The 19141-nt window shown below is 35.1% G+C and overlaps 3 protein-coding genes across 4 annotated transcripts; all 3 read right to left on the reverse strand.

The window, feature by feature from the left end:
* Positions 1–620: 620 nt before the first annotated feature.
* Positions 621–5137, reverse strand: LOC112797189 (protein RKD5). Its single transcript, XM_025840004.3, has 5 exons — positions 4876–5137; positions 4413–4665; positions 2684–2922; positions 1957–2177; positions 621–1282 (listed from the first exon to the last, which is right to left on the reverse strand). Exons 1-5 carry the CDS (start codon positions 4928–4930, stop codon positions 1040–1042), a joined length of 1011 nt encoding a protein of 336 aa, XP_025695789.1. The 5' UTR covers positions 4931–5137; the 3' UTR covers positions 621–1039.
* Positions 5138–8104: 2967 nt separating this feature from the next.
* LOC112797203 (uncharacterized) lies at positions 8105–10201 on the reverse strand. Of its 2 annotated transcripts, none has more exons than XM_025840030.3 (2): positions 9900–10201; positions 8105–8996 (listed from the first exon to the last, which is right to left on the reverse strand). In XM_025840030.3, the coding sequence occupies exon 2, from the start codon at positions 8779–8781 to the stop codon at positions 8305–8307; it is 477 nt and encodes a 158-aa protein (XP_025695815.1). In that variant the 5' UTR covers positions 8782–8996; positions 9900–10201; the 3' UTR covers positions 8105–8304. The 2 variants fall into 2 exon arrangements, with proteins under 2 accessions (XP_025695815.1, XP_025695807.1); XM_025840022.3 differs by having other exon boundaries at positions 8105–9085.
* Positions 10202–15173: 4972 nt separating this feature from the next.
* On the reverse strand, positions 15174–18178 carry LOC112797216 (uncharacterized). Its single transcript, XM_025840041.2, has 3 exons — positions 17470–18178; positions 16239–17231; positions 15174–16146 (listed from the first exon to the last, which is right to left on the reverse strand). The coding sequence occupies exons 1-3, from the start codon at positions 18062–18064 to the stop codon at positions 15323–15325; spliced, it is 2412 nt and encodes an 803-aa protein (XP_025695826.1). The 5' UTR covers positions 18065–18178; the 3' UTR covers positions 15174–15322.
* Between the last annotated feature and the right edge of the window lie 963 nt (positions 18179–19141).

Genomic DNA, 19141 nt, shown 5'->3' on the forward strand with positions numbered 1-19141 from the left:
ATAAATCTAGGCCCTATTTTTATGATTAAAATTCATACTATTAAATCATCCTAATATATGACAGATTAAATTAAACTCGATGCATTATGCATCTAAAATGTTTCCTATTATCTAATATTTAAGTTGAATCAATCCACTATCAAATTAAACATTACTCAATTTATTTTCTTTTTCATAATTTAAACAAAGTTCATTTCTTGTTTAAAAGAAATAAGAAAGTATCAAACTAGTTTCAAGCAATAGCAAAAAATAAAAATAAAATAAAAAAATCAAAGGTGAGAAAACCAGTGGCAGTACTTTGACAAAAATTTAATTTGTCAAAAGTAAGTGGACCATGGCACATCAAATGCTGCACCCATATTATATGCTTTCTCAACTATATGAAATAAATCATGTGGTAGCCCTTTTTGACTTCAATAGACATTAGACAAATAAATTAATTATTATTAATAATATAAATATTTATTATTTACTCATTTTACATGAGACACTGTTAATTTATTCATCATTTATCATTGGACATATAAGTTAATCCCATTTACAAAATAAGTGCATCTAACATAACTGAATAATATAATGGGGAATGGTTGGTGCTCCAAATATACAAATTGAGAGCCAAATTCTTAAATCATGAGTTTTAAGATATAATAATTTTACTTAACTACCTTATCCAATCCAAAATTGTGCAGAATACTATACAACTTTTTGAGAGGACTAAAAAAAAAGTCAAATTTATAATAATTTTGCATTTTGCAATGGCACCTAACATAAAAAACAAAGGTAAATAGTCTAAAGGCATAGTTCTATAGAAAAATGTTTTAAAGGAAAATTCCAACACAGCCTAGTTGCTGGTTCAAATAAAAAAAAATTCACCTGAATTTCTAACTAAGAAAGGTGAATACAGAGAAAATTCTTGAGGCTAAATAAAAAGCATTTATAGGAGAGAAAAGGGTATGAAGTCCTCAAAGAGTAGTACTTCCAATGTGGACTAAAATTATAATTTAGAACCTTGAGATGCATAATTTTCAATATGAAACCTTCAAGTTTCAATGGTAGTTTTGTTGCTACTGCTGCTGCTGGAGACAGTCGAATTATTTTTGACCTGAGCTCGCGCCCGATGCCTTCTCTTGAAGATGTCCTGCCTCAACTTCTTGGTCTCACTTTGTATGTCCATGAATGGTTTCCTTTCTATGTTTTCCTTTTCGCTCTCCAACATCCTTCGTTTCTCTATTGCCGCCAATGCTGCAGCCTTGTCATCCGATTCTTGGTTGTTCGCTTCTTCCTACAAATTCGGTTTATGTTCGAGAGCCACTCAACAATAGTGAAGCATAAATGCAAGAAATAAACCTCCCAAATACTGTATTTAAAACTACCAAAATATCAAAAGCATGGGTAGGAATGATGCACTAAGAAACCAATAAAACATGAAAAAGAAAAGCAGCAACCCCACTTATAGACTTATAGTGTATAGTTCACAATGACTAAGAAGCAATATGATACAGCTGGTTAGATTTGAATGGACACAACCACAAAGTGATGCAAATTTGACAAAAGTAGGCATTAAGGAATGGCTGAAACCACTTCATTTTCTAGGTGAAATCTTGACAAATTAATAATAAATAAATAAATAAAGAGGATAAAGTCTCCCTAAAATTCATAAATGACAAATTTTTCCTCACCATTTGAAAAAGGGTGTTAATTTAGGTCTTCCGTATGAAATTCGTATATGTACAAGAGGACTAATATGCCCGTTTATTTTGGGGCGAACTTATCCGATGAGAGACAAATTTGCCACTTTAAGATTGAGGTACTACTTGGTCCCTGAGGTTTTGTTCATGGATGAGATTGGGAGATTACTCCAAAATTTAAATGCTTCAATTCAAAGTACTATTACTTGCTTTCACCAAAGTGCTCTTCATTGAATAGTATTTGTAATAGGAAAGAGAAGAAACTGACCTGAATTTCATGAATGAGACTGTCAAGCGATTTGATCTTCCTATGAGGCCAGCGAGGAATACCGAATTCTCTGCATTTCCTCTTCAGAACTGTTAGTCCAACATTTAGCCTTCTTGACGCTTCTACAATCGGTATATCAAAATACTTGACTAACTCTGATAACGTTATTTTTGCTACCCGGTCACTAGATGCACGTTTTTTCTTTTCTGCAGAATCTGCATCTGTTGACCTCAATTATTAGCTGTTAACCTTTACATATGATATGCCTAACAACATTAGAAAGACTACTAACGCATGTTGAGAGAATCTATTCCGTTTTAACTCGGTGTCCTCTCCTCCGCACAATACATACAGATAATCAGAGACCACTTGGCAGAAATTTACTTAAGTTAACACAGAGCACAAAGTTGCAATGTACCTTCAAATTCAGAAGCATACAATATACAAAATTTAAATTAATAGCACGATATGTGAAAAAGGAGGGAACTCCGTATGCGTTTCATTACAAATATTTTCTGGATTTGATTAAAAAGTATTCACAGGTTACGAAACTATAGAATCCAGTTACGAAACAAAAAAACAATATTGCTGTGACAGTCAAAATTAGGACATATTGTAACATGGTGAATTTGCAGATTGGAAGATTGATTAAGTCAATAACTGTGCTAAATCATTTCATGCTAAATAGTTTGTGTCATTAGATTATTAAGAGTAATTGAGAGTAAACCTGGCAAGGCTTGGACATCTAGCTTGTTGTCTGGTGATTCGGACATGTCATCTTCATAAGGAAGAAAATTCAGGTCCTGAGTTAACACGGGAACCACTTTTCTCAATGGTTGGGAATCTTTGTTGTTTCCTTGGCGTTCTTCCCCTGTGGAGTCTGATAGAACATCTTTGTCTTTTTCCAATTTGTATATCACACGGAGGTCTCTCAGCAAGGTTGGGATTGTCCGAAGCTTCAGGTTTCTGAAAGTTCATTACAGACAGTTAAAAACAATTGGAAACAAAACATTTTATCAATTGGAGGAGGCATAATGATTTGAACAAATCAACAATGCTATTAATTAAGTTGGTACTTTCACTTGACGTGAAGCACAAGTGAAATTCAAAACACAAAATCAATCATTTTACAAATAATGCCATGCCTGGCATGATATGTATGACTCTTTGAGTAAATGCCAGTTTTAAGGAGAGGGTAGGAGAGGGGTTGTAAGGCAAAAGTTCCCCACTAATGGATGTTAATAAGAAGAAATTGTGAATAATACTTTCTCTAGTGTTGTTTAACATTTCATGATAATGATTTTTCAATTTACTATTGCTGATACTCCACTTTGTAACCAAAAAGAAAAGTTGTCATTTTTATGAGAGTGGAGATTGGAAGGGAATTGCACAACTCCATTCCCTTCTCTTTACCTTTTATTGATTCCCCTATGCCCCCAAACCCAAAAATTTAAATTAGATCATATCGTTTATTCCTTGATAGACCAGTCACATAAAGATGACAATAGTAAAATCTGTATCCAATTCAGCAAATGAATAAGCGAACATATTATGTTCGTTCTGCAAAAGAAGTCAAGTTAAAATATATTATTTATTGAAACAAGAATCATTTTCACAGATGTTTTCGACTTTTTGCTTTTGGTACCCTTCCGTTATTTTCACAAGACAATCAGAAAAGTCCAGAAACAAGAAGCCAAGAGGGGGACTGGAAATTTGAAAAGCTTAATTTTTTTCATGATAGCATAAGTATTCCACTATCACCAAATAGTCTCCACGCTGCTAAAGAAATCTCGTAATAGTACTATAGCTAGTTCCACATTTGGTACCGATTTCGCAAATCTTGGTTTGGTTTACCAGGGAAAAGAAATATAACCATCTTTTAACTTTGGCTCAATTCGTGGTGTGAGAGGTGAGACTGAAAATCATGTCAAAATGTGACTTAATGCAATTTCGCTTATCATATTGGATTAAGTTGAAATTCAGATTGAACCCTACTCAAAACATGGTTTCTGAGCATTCTCAGTACCATGGCTAACCAATTCCAATCATTATGACAAGGACTAAGCTATCTAACTTAAAAAGGAACCCCCTTCCCCCTTCCCCCTCTCTCTCACATTTTAGGACCAAGCAAGATATAAATTGTGAGAACTAATAGCCCTGTTTCATACTTTTAAAGAAGGATATGCAGATAGACATAGAAAATGCATAATGTCGCTGTCCTAAGACAAAATATGCCCAATTTGGTATCCATCCAAAAGTTGGGGACCAGGGGAATTGAGACAGTGACACAAATATATTCTCTGGTCTCAGTCTCATGCCTCTGCATTTTCTATCTTAAGGCATTTCATAATATAGCAATAATCATGACCAAAAGCAAATACACAATCTAAGAACAGATACAAAAAGTTTCAGCAACTTTAGATAGGGACTTGAGCAGATATTATCTATATATATACCTTGAGAGCAAAAGCAAGTTTGGAATGCTGGAAAATTGAGGCTTGTGATTTCTATGAAAGGAAAAGATACAAAGCCACACTCCATTTTGGTACCCTTCAGAAACTTCAGCAACACAAAGCTTCTTCTGCAATCTGAGGATTGGTGTGGACCTCATTTCGCCATAGGAGCCACTCTCTGAGAATACAAACTCTCTTTCAACTTCCCTTACTTTCCCATCCTTTATTTGGTATACATGCACACTCCTGATCAACTCTGCAAAAATTTACTCAAAAAAAAAAAACCCCAAAAAATTACAGAGAAAAAATTAAGAAAAACCTCAATTTTGCACAACCCCATCAATAAAAAATCGATTTTTTCCCAATGAAATGGAGGGAAAAAGGAAACTTTATGTGAAAATGAGGCATGAAAGTTGAGAATCTATAATATGAAAGGTGAAGTGCATGGTGGGGTTGAGGTGGTTACCTTCTCTAATGGTGTTCTTGAAGACTAGGAGGGTGGTGAGCAAGGTGTTCTTCATGGCGAGGTTGAAGATGCTACCATCACTATTGGGTACGAAGCAGGAACAGTGTCGTTGTGGTGATAAAAGGGAGAAACAACGAGACAAAAGACGAGGTTTTGGAGTTTGTTTGCAGGTGCATGATCTTCTTGTCTGTGTTGTTTGGTCATTTTATATCACTTTTAGGATCATGTCGAAGGAATTTTTTTTTTCAGTTTTGTTGTTAGTGTTTAATTATTGAAAAATATTAATATTAAAATGATATTTATTATAAAAAATATAGATGTAAGTGAAATTGATTTTTTTCATCTTTATTTATTTATTTATTTATTTATTTATTTAGTTTTGTATTTAGATCCGAATTTGAATTGGTTCTTTTATTATCAACTTTTTATCTAAAGAAAATTTAGTTAAATAAATCAAAGTTAACTTCATATAAAATAAGGTATAAAATTGTGTCGACTAAACTATTATAGAAAATTTATAAAAATATTCACTAATAAAAAAGATAACTATCCAAGATAATAATTAAAAATAGTTAAATATAATTTAATTAAATATATTAAATTATTTAATAATTCTTACTTAGTAGCTTCAATACAATATAAGTGCTATGCAGGTAAGCGAATCATATAAATTAAAGAGTCATGTAAATTTAATACAAATCATATTACATGAAGACAAAAAACTAATCATAAAATTAATTATTTATATAAAATATATATTAGAATAAATAATATATATATATATATAAATAGATAAATATATCATGGTTAATTTAGTGATTTTTTTTAGTATGTATATTAAATTTTTTCGAAAATATTTTATTAAAAAAAATTAGTAAAAAAAATTAGAATTTGTGTTATTTAACATTCATGAATTAACTGATTATTTTTTTGTCAATTTAACATTATTAAAATTTTTTATTTAAAAAACATATAATTAATTGTATAATCCTATCCTTTAAGTTGGTCAAATGTACAATCTAAATTCTTTTGGTTTTTGGCCACATGCATTTTATTGATGTACTTTCTTGTTTTGGTTATCCTTTCTATCTTTTTAGGATTTTTTTAATTATCTTTCACTTATTTTCATTTATTGTTTTCCATTTTCTGTGTTGTGTTTAGATCCTCTATTTTAATTCAGATACGGAGCAGTTTTATTCATTTACATTCCTTTTTGTTTAAAAATACGAAAATATTTTATAATAAAAAATATTAATAAAAACTGTCAAAATTTATTATTTTTAATTTTATTTAATGTATTTTATAATAAATAAATATTAAATAAGAGAAATTTAAACTGTTTAGGTTGACTGTTTTTTGTTTTTCTAGTATTACCGAAAATAAAATAAAGAAAAATTATTTATTAAAAGGTTAAAAATATAATTATACTATATAAATACAAAAAATCATTTATCCTTGTAGAAACTAGAAACACAATTGACCTCTCATTCACATTTATTTTGATAATTGATTATTCTACTGAGAATTTTATAAATATATGCAAATATATAATGAATAATTTCTAAACTCTATAAAACAATTTTTTGTATAAAAAGTGGTTATGATATAAATGATTCAACAATAAAAAAAACCTCAAAATCGAAGCAAATGTGTGAGCTAACAAAGTGAGTCATATAAATATAATAAAATATTACTTGTACAACCCTTAGTCTAAATGTTTAAGTTGGTCAAATGAAGAATCTAAGCTTTTTGTTCTTTTTGTTTTATGGTTTTGGGGTTTTGAAGGTTTTTTTTTTTTTAGAGGGGTTGGGGAATTGAGGGAGATAGAGGTTAGAATGGAACTCAATTTTTTTATTTAATTTAAAAGAATTTTTGTTTTTAAAGTTGGGTAAAAAACTAAAAATTGATGGAATAAATCAACATTTATCAATCTCCTCATGTAAGTGTTTAATTGGATCAAATTCACTATCTAAATTGTTTTGTTCTTTTCCACAAGTCAGACCTCAAGAAGACAAAATTGTTACATCTATCTGCGCTTTATGGAGATTTAGTTGCACTTCGCAAAATCTCCTTAACTGGCATCAAGTTTGGATTGTACAAACTAACTCCTAAAACTTGGTTGAAAGCACTTCAGCCAAAATAAATACATTATACCCTCTTGAACTCTAAATTACTAATAGATCCCCAACAAATTTCCGAGTATATATAACTATAGGACTTAGAGCCCGTTTTGGAAGTAACAGAAGCTACCTTTTTTTTTACAAGTCACAATCTGCATGTTTGACACCATTTTAAAAAAAGCCTTTAACTTTTTGAAAAGTTAATTTGCAGTTTTTTGAAGTAGAAATATATGACTTCTCTGCCTTTCGATAAGTCATTCAACCACTTACTTAAAAAAAATTTAATTTAAAAAAAATCTACTTTCCTTTGTCTTTTCACGCAGGTCTGCTAAAAACACTGGTCTTCTACTATCATTCTCATGCAATGTTCCAAACCTCTGGTCTTCTACTATCATTCTCACGCAATGTTCAAAACCTCACCATTTTCACGTAATGATTCATCTGATAGAAATATTGAACCTCCACCACAGACAATATACATTTTTGTTATCAAATTCCTAGTTTCCTATTTTGAATGATGAATATCCCCCTTTAAAAAAAGTTCCTTTAAAGAAAAAAAAAACTCTACTAAACAGTCCTTTTATGCATCGTTTAATCCAATCAAACTCACATTTAATCCCCTTAATTCATTAAGTTAAAATGGTTGAATTCAGTTGAGGGTTGAAGGCGAGTTAGGTCACAATCTGAAGAAGAATCTGTTCGAGGCCATAGTGTACTTTGGAAACAACTATTTTTATGTAAAACATCAATTCTACACCAGCTAGTGACTAGTGACAGGAATAACGATGTCGATAAGCCCATTCCTGATTTCACTATTCAGTTCAAATATCTTAAAAGGACACTAAAAATAAAAAGAAAAACCAAACTGGTAAATAGCATGTGAGCCCTTTTTTATTGGCCAGGCCTAAGCAAAACTCGTGAAACGGTTAGGTTGACATGGGTTCTGTAAAATGGCACACTACCGCACCACATTCGTCGAGCCACATGCTGATCGAAGTAATTTTTGGCCGACGGCCAGTCTGTGAAACAGGTAGGCATATAGTTCCGATCAAAATCTTGATTGTGACATACACAACTAAACTGTTTAATTCTAGAGAACAGTCCACTAATGACCACTGTTATGGATCTTATCTATTAATCATAAATTAATGCATGCAATTCAGAGACATTGAAATATAGCTAGCAAGTTGAACTAATACCATAAGCACCATAATCTAAAGCTAAACAGTGTAGTAATAGTACCAGAAAATATAACAATGTTTCAGGACCTAAAGTAAGATACACAGTCCCTAGCAGAAGTGTATATCTGTTACTGCCTTGATCTTGACTCTGCCCGCCTAGCTTCATCTGTTGTCGAAGGAAACAACTCCACGTACCTTGATCCAATTGTCATTTTATCCTTGCACATTGCTCTCTTGGCCTCGTCGGGGGAAACAAACTCCACATAAGCCTCTCCAGTAGCTTTTCCATCTGGGCGACAAGCAATGTGTACCCTATCTTCTATCAGCTTGAAATCTTTAAAAAAATCAATAATTTGAGCTTTAGTAGCTGAAAATGGAAGTCCACGCATCTTCAATATCTCAGTGTATTCCATCTGATCTTTATCGCTGAACCTTTTGGTCCGAGATGGAGGAGGGCTTCCATGGTAGTCATTATCGTATATTCCTTCATAATTGACCTCAGATGCAACAGCATTGTAGTAATCTTGCTTCTTGCACCTGAAGACTTCCACATATCTGCGACCCATGTTCTGCCGGTCTCTCTGTAGAGCAAATTCAACCTGCATTGCTCCTGCAAAGACTACAAAGGCCTCTCCTGAGAATCGTCCACTCTTGTTGACAAGCAACACATCCACAATGGTCAGTCCAGCAAAGAACTTCAGGATGTCAATGTCAGTGCAGTTGAATGGAAGTCCCCTGAGACGAACCACAGGAAATGGAGGAGGGGGCTGGAAGCCACCACCGTATCCATAGGGTTGAAAGCTGCCTGTTCCGCTGCTCACTGCGAAGTATGGATTGGATTCCATCATTCTTTGTCTCTTTGAGCCAACCTCGTACCCGTCCGAAACCCCCCCGCTTCCCAACATTGCCCTTCAAATTTCCATACCCATAAAAAAAAAATCCCCCACTCAACATGTTAATAAAGCCAAACCCAACCCACACTTTCCCTGACACCTAATTCTAATTCCTAATGTAATAAAATATATCATATTGATTAAAACTCCCAAAACCAAACAATATAGAAGGCAGTAACTATATATCAACTAGCTATACCAATAGAACACAGTATTACCAATAAAAGGTCCACAAACATATATCTTTCAGAGAATGCGACTCAAAGTTAACAGTAGAGATACCTACCCTTAAACTAACAAAGCCCAAGGAAGCTAATCAAAGATGTATATAAAATCAACACAAACAACAAAGAGTCGGTTATTCCCTATTAATTTTTCGGTAAGAATCACAAAATACATAGGTAACTTAAATCAGCACATGGGATATAGATTATCCAAAAAACATAGCTCTATACGTAAAATTGATATACAGAGCCAAAATCCACTCCTCTATCAGATTCTAGCCCACATGTAAATAAAACTACTCTCATTTAACACAGCCACTCTTCCCTCTAATTTAAAAAAAAAAATTGATAAGAATATCACTGCAAAAAACTTAAAAGAATGATCTTTTCCTTTTCAAAACTCAGATGCACAAAAACACAACCTCAAATCAGATAAGCATCGCCACCAGAAACCTAACTCCAGATTAATATCAAAACAATAAAAAAACAGAGAACAAATCGAGCAGAAAAAAAAAAGAAATTGAGCTCAGCATAATGGTACAATAAACGGAAATTCGAATCAAATAGAGACGGAAACAAAAAGTGATAAAGTTATGGCAGCCTTACCCTCTCGGACCGTACATGTTACCGAGATCGCCGAACGATCGAGCAAAGGGGGGGTCGGTTGACGGAGGAAAACGATACGGATCCAGTGCTGCGATTGGACGAAAATCCCCAAATCCAATGAAGAATCAAAAAAGAAAATGGAACGCGAGAAAGAAAAAAGAAACCCTAGTTAGGGTTACAATAACGTTAACGAGCTTCTTCGTGGTGGAACACTGCGCACCCTTCCCCGGAGAGTTTTTTTTATTGGGTTGGCGTGTTCGTTATGCTTATGTTATTATTGTTTTTATTTTAAGAAAGTTATTGGTTAGTTAGCATTATCTTTTTATTATTAACATTTTCTGTGATTGATTTGAAAATTATTTATTGGCTTGGATCTTTTTATTTCATTATCTTTTTATTTTTTAAATATTTTACTCTGGATCAATTTTTTTTAAAATAAAAAATTTAAAAATAAATAAGTAAAAATCTAATCATTATTAAATTGAAATAATAAAATTTACAATCTCACACATGATAAAAAATAAACAATTATAAATTAATAGTAGTTAGTCTATTTAATATGTTATTTTTATTTTTTTTTTCGCTTTAAAGTACCTCTTACTCCAACACCCTTTCACATAGCGAATTGAACCATTGAAATTGTGAACCACTCTTATTTAATTTATTTAATTATTTCTAATAAGAAACATTCTATCCAACTCCAAGATTGAATCCTTTCCTGATTCCATCAAGATATTTGTCCCAAATTCTTGAATTATCCTTTTAAAAAACTTAACTAGAATATTTACTATTCTATTAGTTTAAAAAGCACAAACACTTTTATAAATTATAGTGTCTCCATATCTTATATTTTATATACATATTATATTCCCATATCTTATAAAAAATTAAAATTCGTATATTCGCATATCTTATATCTATTTGATATTTTCTTTCCAAATATACATATTGTATTCCCATATCTTATAAAAAACTAAAATTCGTAAGTTCGCATATCTTATATCTATTTGATATTTTCTTTCTTCGTGGATATCCGTAGAATCAGATATGATTAAATGGTAATAGAAGCTATCATGTAAGGAAAACGCTTTTTAATTTTAATATTGTAACTGGGGTTGAGTTAGACGCCGTTATGGGAGAGGGAGGGGAATGACGGGAGTGTGGTGTCAGTAAGCACCCAACTCGCACCGTGCGAGTTCCAGATGGCAACACGCACCGTCCGATTTCCGTCCCAGGACACTCACCGTCCGATTGCTTCACTGAAGGACACGTGTTGCGTAGCAGGAGCTCCCCAATTCGGTGCCCTTATACCAAACCCTCACTCATGCATTCACTCCTCTCACCATCCGAAAACATCACTCTCCCAACTTTCATTTTCAAAGCTGAAGCCCCCATTGTTGTTCATCTTCCTCCTCTCATTTCTGCATGTTTGAATACATAAAAGAATGCCAAAAAAAATAAAACTAGAGATGTTGATCGACCTGAGCTTCATATTATGCATTATCTCAGTCATTCTGATTATGTAAGTTTTTTTTTTAAGTTTTTAAATTTTTTTATTTACAAGTATTAATGTAAAATATTTATTTGTTATGATTATTGTTATTAGAAGTGCAAATTTGAAATATCCATAGGATAGAATGATTATCACTATTTTTTAGCATTTATATGTATTTTTTAAAATTTTTAGAATTTTTTGAATTAATTTTTAAATGTAAATATTATTGTTAGTGAAATTATTGTTATTATTTTGTAAGTTTGGGACGTTTTTATAGAGCACGGAAATTTTGTTTGTGAATTTTGAATGTTTTGTAATTATAGTTATGTTTAAATATAAATATAAGCAAATTAAAAAAATTGGATCCCCAACGGTTCAATTTTATAATTGTAATTAATATTAAAAATAGGTTTAATTTTTATAATTTTTTTAAATTATTAAACTAGGTATAATTGTAATGAATGAAGGTAAATGTTATTGTTGTTGTGAGAAACTATTAGTCTTAGTTTGGGAAACTATTAATTAGTTAGTATGAATGATGTTCCAAAAAGAATTTAGGCATAAATAATGTTATCAATGTTTTTTATAATTCAGTCAAATATGTTTATTTAAATAATAGTATATGTAATTAGTATTACATATTATTGAAGATAAATGTGTTATTGTAGAGAGATTTGATTAGGTATTTATGTATTAGTTATCATTATTATTAATAGTTGTTGTGGTAAAAAATATTTTTATTTTAGTAGTAAGCTAGTAAGTGTTAAGAAGTTGAGTGATACTTTGTTATGTTCTTTGCAGAAGTTAAGAATGTTGACATGTGAGCATCCTGTTCCTCCGGATCGGTACAATAATAGGGTAGAAGAGCATCTACGACTTACTGGCTTTTACCATGCATCACAGATTGGGGTAGTCCAATGTCAAAAGGCATTGGTGAATGCTTTAATCGAGAGGTGGCACCCCGACACACATACGTTTCACCTTCCCATTGGTGAATGTGCCGTCACTCTTGAAGATGTTGCTCTAATACTTGGTCTTCCAACGGACGGACTTCCAGTTACAGGGATGACAATGAGTAGTTTCGAAGCGTTGGAGGCTGAGTGTTTGCATCAATTCGAAGTTGCACCGCGTAAGTCGGAGTGTAGAGGCAGCTGCATTAAACTGACTTGGCTGCGGGACCTTAAAGAAAATTTACCCTTGACTGATGAAATTGGTATACAGAGGTATGTCAAATGCCACATTATGTTGCTTATCGGGACGATCTTGTTTGGGGATAAATCAGGCGCAGGTGTGCACTGGAAGTTTCTTCCATTGCTACGTGAATTTGGTAGTATTATACAATACAGTTGGGGATCTGCATGCCTAGCACACCTCTATAGGGCATTATGCCGGGCATCTCGAGTTGACTGTAAAGGCATAGATGGCCCGCTAACACTTCTTCTCGGTTGGGCTTGGATCCGGCTGCCATATCTATCGCCAGTTCCTAGGGAGTCCCGCAGTTTTCCGCTAGCAAACAGGTAATATAATGATTAAATGTACCACTTTATTTATATTTATAACTCAATTGTCAACATTAAATGTATCGTATAAGGTGGCGGAACTGGGAGCGCGGTGACCGACGATATAAATATATGAAGCTAGCTGACTTTAGGAAGGCCTTTGATCAACTTCAGGAAGGCGAGGTGAGTTTTCATTAAAGTAGTATTAGTTTCCTGTTTAGGGCCTGTGTAAATCTTATGAACCATTGTTAATGTGACTGTTATGTGGGTTGTAGTCATGAATTTCCTTTATTTTTTTTTCAGTTTGTCTGGGTTGCGTATGCTGTGGATCGCGTGGATCCTAACATAATTCCTGCTGAAATCTATATGCACTCGGTTGTGTGGAGCGCTACAGTGCCTTTGGTGTCATTTGAATGTATTGAGTGACATGCTACCGATAGGTATAGGCGACAATTCGGACTCGTTCAGGGAGTGCCTCAGGAGGTGCGGAATCTGGAGAAGGCGCATGGAGAAGTCCTCACTGGTCCTAAGAATTTTAACTGGGCCACGGCACCTACTCATTACGGTTGGGTGATGCATTGGACCAACAGGTATCATCACGTTCTTTCCGAGCTTCCCATTCCTTCACAGCCTCAGTTGGAAACTTACATGCATTGGTACCGAGGAGAATATGGGAACCGCTTGTATTTGTCAAATCTTGTGGGTGAAGAGAATGATGAAGGTAATCAGGATTTGGATGGGGGTAATCATGATATGGATGAGGGTAGTCAGGATATGGATGATGACAATGATGAACAGGAGCCACATTCGCCTGAGATACCACCTACGAATCCGCTTCCACAAGAACAACCTCAGTTCTCAGGCCAGTATGTACCGCAGACACATTTCAACCCATCATTTACACATCCTCAACAACATTGGGGTATGTCACAGTTTGATCCAGGCGAAGGCGGTTCTTTTAGCCAGTTGCTTGGGCTTATGGCTGGAGAAGCAGGACAGTCTCAATTTGGCCATCAAAATGAGTTAATGCCAGGGAGGCATTCGTTGGATGCGAGGTATCCAGGCCATTCCTCATCGGTTGCATCTGGAGGATTCGTATCTGTTGACTCTAGTAGGAGTGAGGGTGGACGCGGAGTTTTTAATAGTCAAAATTCGTACGTTGTTTCCATGGGACTCATTGAAGAAAATGATAACACACTCCAGCAGGAGACCGATGCGTATCTAGTGGACAACCCGGATGACGAGGATGATGATGAGGATGATGAAATAGAGGAGTTCGATGAGGACGAAGAGTCCCGTAATGATGGTATTTATATTGAGTATTTTGCTTTACATGATACATTAGTTATTTATTGTGTGGTCATAATTGGTATATTTGTTTGTCTATTCTTGGATAATATGTGGTATCTTTGTTGACTTGAGAACCTAATGTACTATATTTAATTGTGTATATAAATTTGTGAACAGGTCAGGCCCGCACTCCGGATGACCAAGCCAAAGGTTACAACCTTAGGATTGATCCTCCACGTCGTAGCGCTAATCGCTACACTCCATCTGTTTTCAAAAAGGCGGCCAAGAAATGCAAGAAGTTGGTGAAGGATGTAAAGTGGTCAATTAGAAAGTAGTTGTGGTGTAATGTGTTTACTTAAGTTTTAATCATGTCGACTTTGTTTAGAATAATTTGTATGTTTTGGACATTAGGTACTAATGTATTTATTTAAGTTTTAATCATGTCGACTTTGTTTAGAATAATTTGTATGCTTTGGACATTAGGTACTAATGTATTTATTTAAGTTTTAATCATGTCGACTTTGTTTAAAATAATTTGTATGTTTTGCACATTAGGTACTAATGTATTTATTTAAGTTTTAATCATGTCGACTTTGTTTAGAATAATTTGTATGTTTTGGACATTACGTACTAATGACTTAGAGGATGCTAAGATATCTATTGTACCTTTAGAGTATTCATGAATTTATTATCAAATATATTTTATGTGGACTGTGTCATGATGTTTCCTATGAATTTATTTATATTTTAACATGCTACAGGTGTTATATATTTGGTGTTGCTAAAACCGGACCGAACCGACCTGTTGAACCAGAGAACCGGATAACACGACCATATACCGGTTCGGTCCAACATTTGAACTGCATAAGTAGTAGATATTAATAAATAATACATATTAATAAATACTTGTAGTAGATATTAATATAATACATATTAATTACTTAACAAAATATTATAAGTTAAAAATAATTACTAGTTTAACATAAAAGCAAAATAAAAACGTCATGCAATGTTACATAAATACGAGTTTCCGAGTGATATTATACAATGTTAGATATATCAGGTCAATTTAAATCACATTGACAACTTATGCCATACTATATAATAATACACATATCATATCATCTGAGACTGTGAACCTATTGAGCATCTCCGCCGGCATTTGCACCAGATGACTGACGGCATCTGCTACGACTATGTCCCTCAGCTCCACATAGCGTACATCGCCTAGGACGACGTAACATTCGCGTGTCTATCTCATTTAAGAAGCGAGTCATCTTGGGGCGACCTTTCGTGACGCGTCTAAGGTACGGATTCGGTACGAACCGGGGTCCATTGTAAGCTGGCCATGTCGTAGGATTACCTAGTGGCCTAAACCTTGCTCGGTACACCCGCCGAATTTGGTCCATCTTATACACATCATGGACATATAGTTTCCAATCGAGTCGTTGGTTGGCACAACATGCGAACACATGTCTGCAAGGGATCCGATCCACCTGGAACTCACCGCAGTCACATCGAAGTCCTCGTAGATCGACTGCAAACTCCAGTCCACTTGGCATCTCACGCACCTCAAAGACCTCATTCAGGCGGTCAAAGCAACTGACCTGAATGTTTCCCGATGCAAGCTGGTTTGCGTGCAACTTCGAGGTCACGACATCAGAGAACACATGGCCAGCACTAATCCGCACTTCTGCCTCTGCTCTTTTTCGGGTGAACAACTCGTTTAGCCTGTAGAATGTTGCCTTCACAAGAGCAGTTATTGGCAGATTGCGTGCACCCTTCAACACTGAATTGATGCATTCCACAAGATTCGTCGTCATGTGACCCCATCGGTATCCACCATCAAATGCCAATGCATACTGTTCGCGAGGAATTCGGTTTAACCAGTCTGTATACGCTTCGCCCCGTTCCCGTAATCGCTGGTAACGCAGTTCGTACTCCCGCACCGTCCTTGAATATCCTGAAGGAAAGCAAAAAAAAAAATAGATGTCGAAAGAAATCGCGTGATGGTTAAATCTATTAATAACATAACTAAATTTAGTAAATGGTTACCAATGTTGACGACCAATTTTTGGAGGAACGGTGCCTTGAATTTCCGCAGAAAGTTTGACTCAATATGCCTGATGCAAAACATATGAAAAGCTCTAGGAGGTGACCAAGCTCCGTTACTGCGCTCCACAGCTGCATTGATGGATTCGTGTCGGTCGGATATTAGACCAATACCATCCCGAGTGACAACATGTTGACGAAGGTTACTTAGGAAAAAGTGCCATGCATCAGAAGTCTCTCCCTCCACAACAGCAAACGCAATTGGGACAATATTGTTGTTGCCATCTTGTGAAACTGCCACTAGCAGACAACCCTTATACTTTCCATACAAGTGAGTCCCATCCACCTGGACAACTGGTTTACAATGTCTGAATGCCCTAATACAGGGGTAATAACTCCAAAATACTCGATGCAGTACTCGAATATCACCCACCAAGTCATCGCCTTGATAAGCAGGCATAGTCTCAAAATGGACAACAGCTGACGGCTCCTTATGACACATGGCCTCAAACCATATAGGCAACGCTTCATACGATGCTTCCCAACCTCCAAATATTTTTTCTACTGCCCTTTGCTTAGCCAGCCATGCTTTCCGATAACTAATGGTGTAGTTAAACTTCGATTGCACTTCTGCTATAACCGACTTTACCTTTAAGGAGGGGTCCGCCTCAACCAATGGCTTTATCACTTCTGCAATTGTGAGAGAATCCAGCTTCGAATGATCTTGTGAAATGGTGGCTCGGGTACATGTGTGACTACCATTATACCTCCTTATAACCCAACAGTACTTCCTGCTGATCATGCTAACCCTGATAAGCCAATCACACCCTGATCCGTACTGCGTACACTTGGCATAAAATGTCAACGGCTCAGACTCATACACCCGGTAGTCTACACTTCGTCGTATGGTATACTCTTTTATCGCCTTAATAACAGCTTCCCTCGAACTGAACTCCATACCAACGGCAAACTCACCATCTGCGACAATAGGAATCTCTGCATTTGACAACCACCATAGGAAAAATCAAATAAACAGACATATATTACAAATCTGACAACACCTTATTATGTCACTCTAATTAAAACAAGAACAACAACAATTCATGTAAAAAATAGACCAGACAGGCCGGTTCGACCGTCACACGACATGAACCGGAACCTAACCGGTCCAGTTCACTGGATTTGAACCGTTAACTGCGAATGATATTTACAAACTCATGTAAATTTTACGTACCTGCAGTCATATATCCCGGAAACTCCGGAACATGCATGGCTTCCAAATCCAAAACTCGCATGAATGATGGCTCCTCAAACGGCTCATCGTTTGCGAGTGCATTTGCCACCTCTGTTACATCTGGCGCCGTAGCTCCGTCACCTTGATCTTCAACTCCATCTCCATCTGGACCAACAAACTGGTAGTTACTTTCGAACTCTTCTTCACTGTCACTATTATAATCTTCTCGTAGAATATTTCGGTCGGCCTCAGATTGTTCAAACTCAACATACAACTCGATGAACGAGACCTGAGCCCGGTTTTCAATATACATCGAAAACATCTCTTGCATGCTCTCTTCGTCCGTCACATATCTGGTTTGAAAATGGACGAATCCACCAAATACCTGTATGGGATATCTGTATAGAATACATGATATCTTTTTTGCTCTCTCAGAATCAATCTTTTCACAAATCACCCCTTTCAGCTCTTCAAATGAGATGATAAAAGGAATAACAACATCTAAGGGTTTTTCACATATAAATTTTACTCCTTCCGAAGTTTGTAGTAAAATCTGACCAAAATAATACACCTTTAGTAACACTCTATCACTCATTTCTCTCAAACATATAAGAAGAAAAGAAGATAGATTTGGCTACTAGATTTGAAGTTCGAATTAGCAGATAATAAAGAAACGAGAAAGAAGAAACAGAAGAAGAATATGCAGCCGTTCAAGTTGGGGAAGAAGACGCGAGTGAGCTACCTCCTTACTTCGCGCTTTTATATGGACAACTTTATCGAACTCGCACCCATCGACTAGGTTAACATACATGACTCAAAAAAAGAATAACAACTCAAATCGCACCGTGCGATTTCCTCTTGAAGTTCCTCGAATAAATTTCATCCGCACTCAAAACGGAGGGTCCGAGTTCTTACCAATATCCAAGCCATGGAACTCGGACCATGCGACTTGTTGTGCCGTTGCGTATTGAGAAACAAACCAAACTTTAAACGGATGGTGCGATTACAGTAGCATAAAATTTCATTTCTCCTTATCATACAAATCGCACGGTGCGATTTCATGTGCTGATTAGTTTTCAAAGAAATCGCACTCTCCGATTTCTCCACGCTCACACTGTCAGAAAACTATCCCACATATGCGTGTATTCCCCCATGCTTCCATATCTAAGAAAAGCTCACATGTAGGTTCCATTTCGATAAAATTTAGCCGGAAGGAAAACATTTGAGTTTCTTGACCAAGAAATCAATGAGCATTCAAAATAAACAATATATATATTCTTGTTAAACTAGTACTTCAGTTACACACCTGAATTTAGTGTTTAGTTTAGTGATATGAAATACATCCGAGAGATTATCATATGCACATAGATTGAAACTGGTCTAATTATATGATGTCAATTGTCAAGTGGTAAATTAAATATTAATTTTTAACCCATTTTAATAAGTTAGGCAAACACTTTTAAAGATCATAGCAATCACCTTGTCAAGTATCTACTAGTCAGTCCTTCAAAAGAACACTTTATCATAGGGATATGAGCCAAACACTGCACTGAAGATATTAGCTAAATTCTAAGAAACTCTAAGCATCAAAAGGACATTGCTGAACCTGTTGGTGAAAAAGTATATTTAAACTGTTCTATATGACAACAGCATCTTAACACATCTTGTAACT

Source organism: Arachis hypogaea, chromosome 1 (genome assembly GCF_003086295.3).
Source record: "Arachis hypogaea cultivar Tifrunner chromosome 1, arahy.Tifrunner.gnm2.J5K5, whole genome shotgun sequence".
Lineage (NCBI taxonomy): Eukaryota > Viridiplantae > Streptophyta > Magnoliopsida > Fabales > Fabaceae > Arachis > Arachis hypogaea.

Bases quoted from the DNA above. Each gene is read 5' to 3' on its own strand.
- LOC112797189 (XM_025840004.3), bottom strand. From the start codon at position 4,930: ATGAAGAACACCTTGCTCACCACCCTCCTAGTCTTCAAGAACACCATT. The intron at 4,666-4,875 runs GTAACCACCTCA...AAATTTTTGCAG, and splicing joins CAAGAACACCATTAGAGAAG to AGTTGATCAGGAGTGTGCAT. The intron at 2,923-4,412 runs GTATATATATAG...ATGAACTTTCAG, and splicing joins AACTTGCTTTTGCTCTCAAG to AAACCTGAAGCTTCGGACAA.
- LOC112797216 (XM_025840041.2), bottom strand. From the start codon at position 18,064: ATGAGTGATAGAGTGTTACTAAAGGTGTATTATTTTGGTCAGATTTTA. The intron at 17,232-17,469 runs GTACGTAAAATT...TGTCAAATGCAG, and splicing joins TCCGGGATATATGACTGCAG to AGATTCCTATTGTCGCAGAT. The intron at 16,147-16,238 runs GTAACCATTTAC...GCTTTCCTTCAG, and splicing joins AAAATTGGTCGTCAACATTG to GATATTCAAGGACGGTGCGG.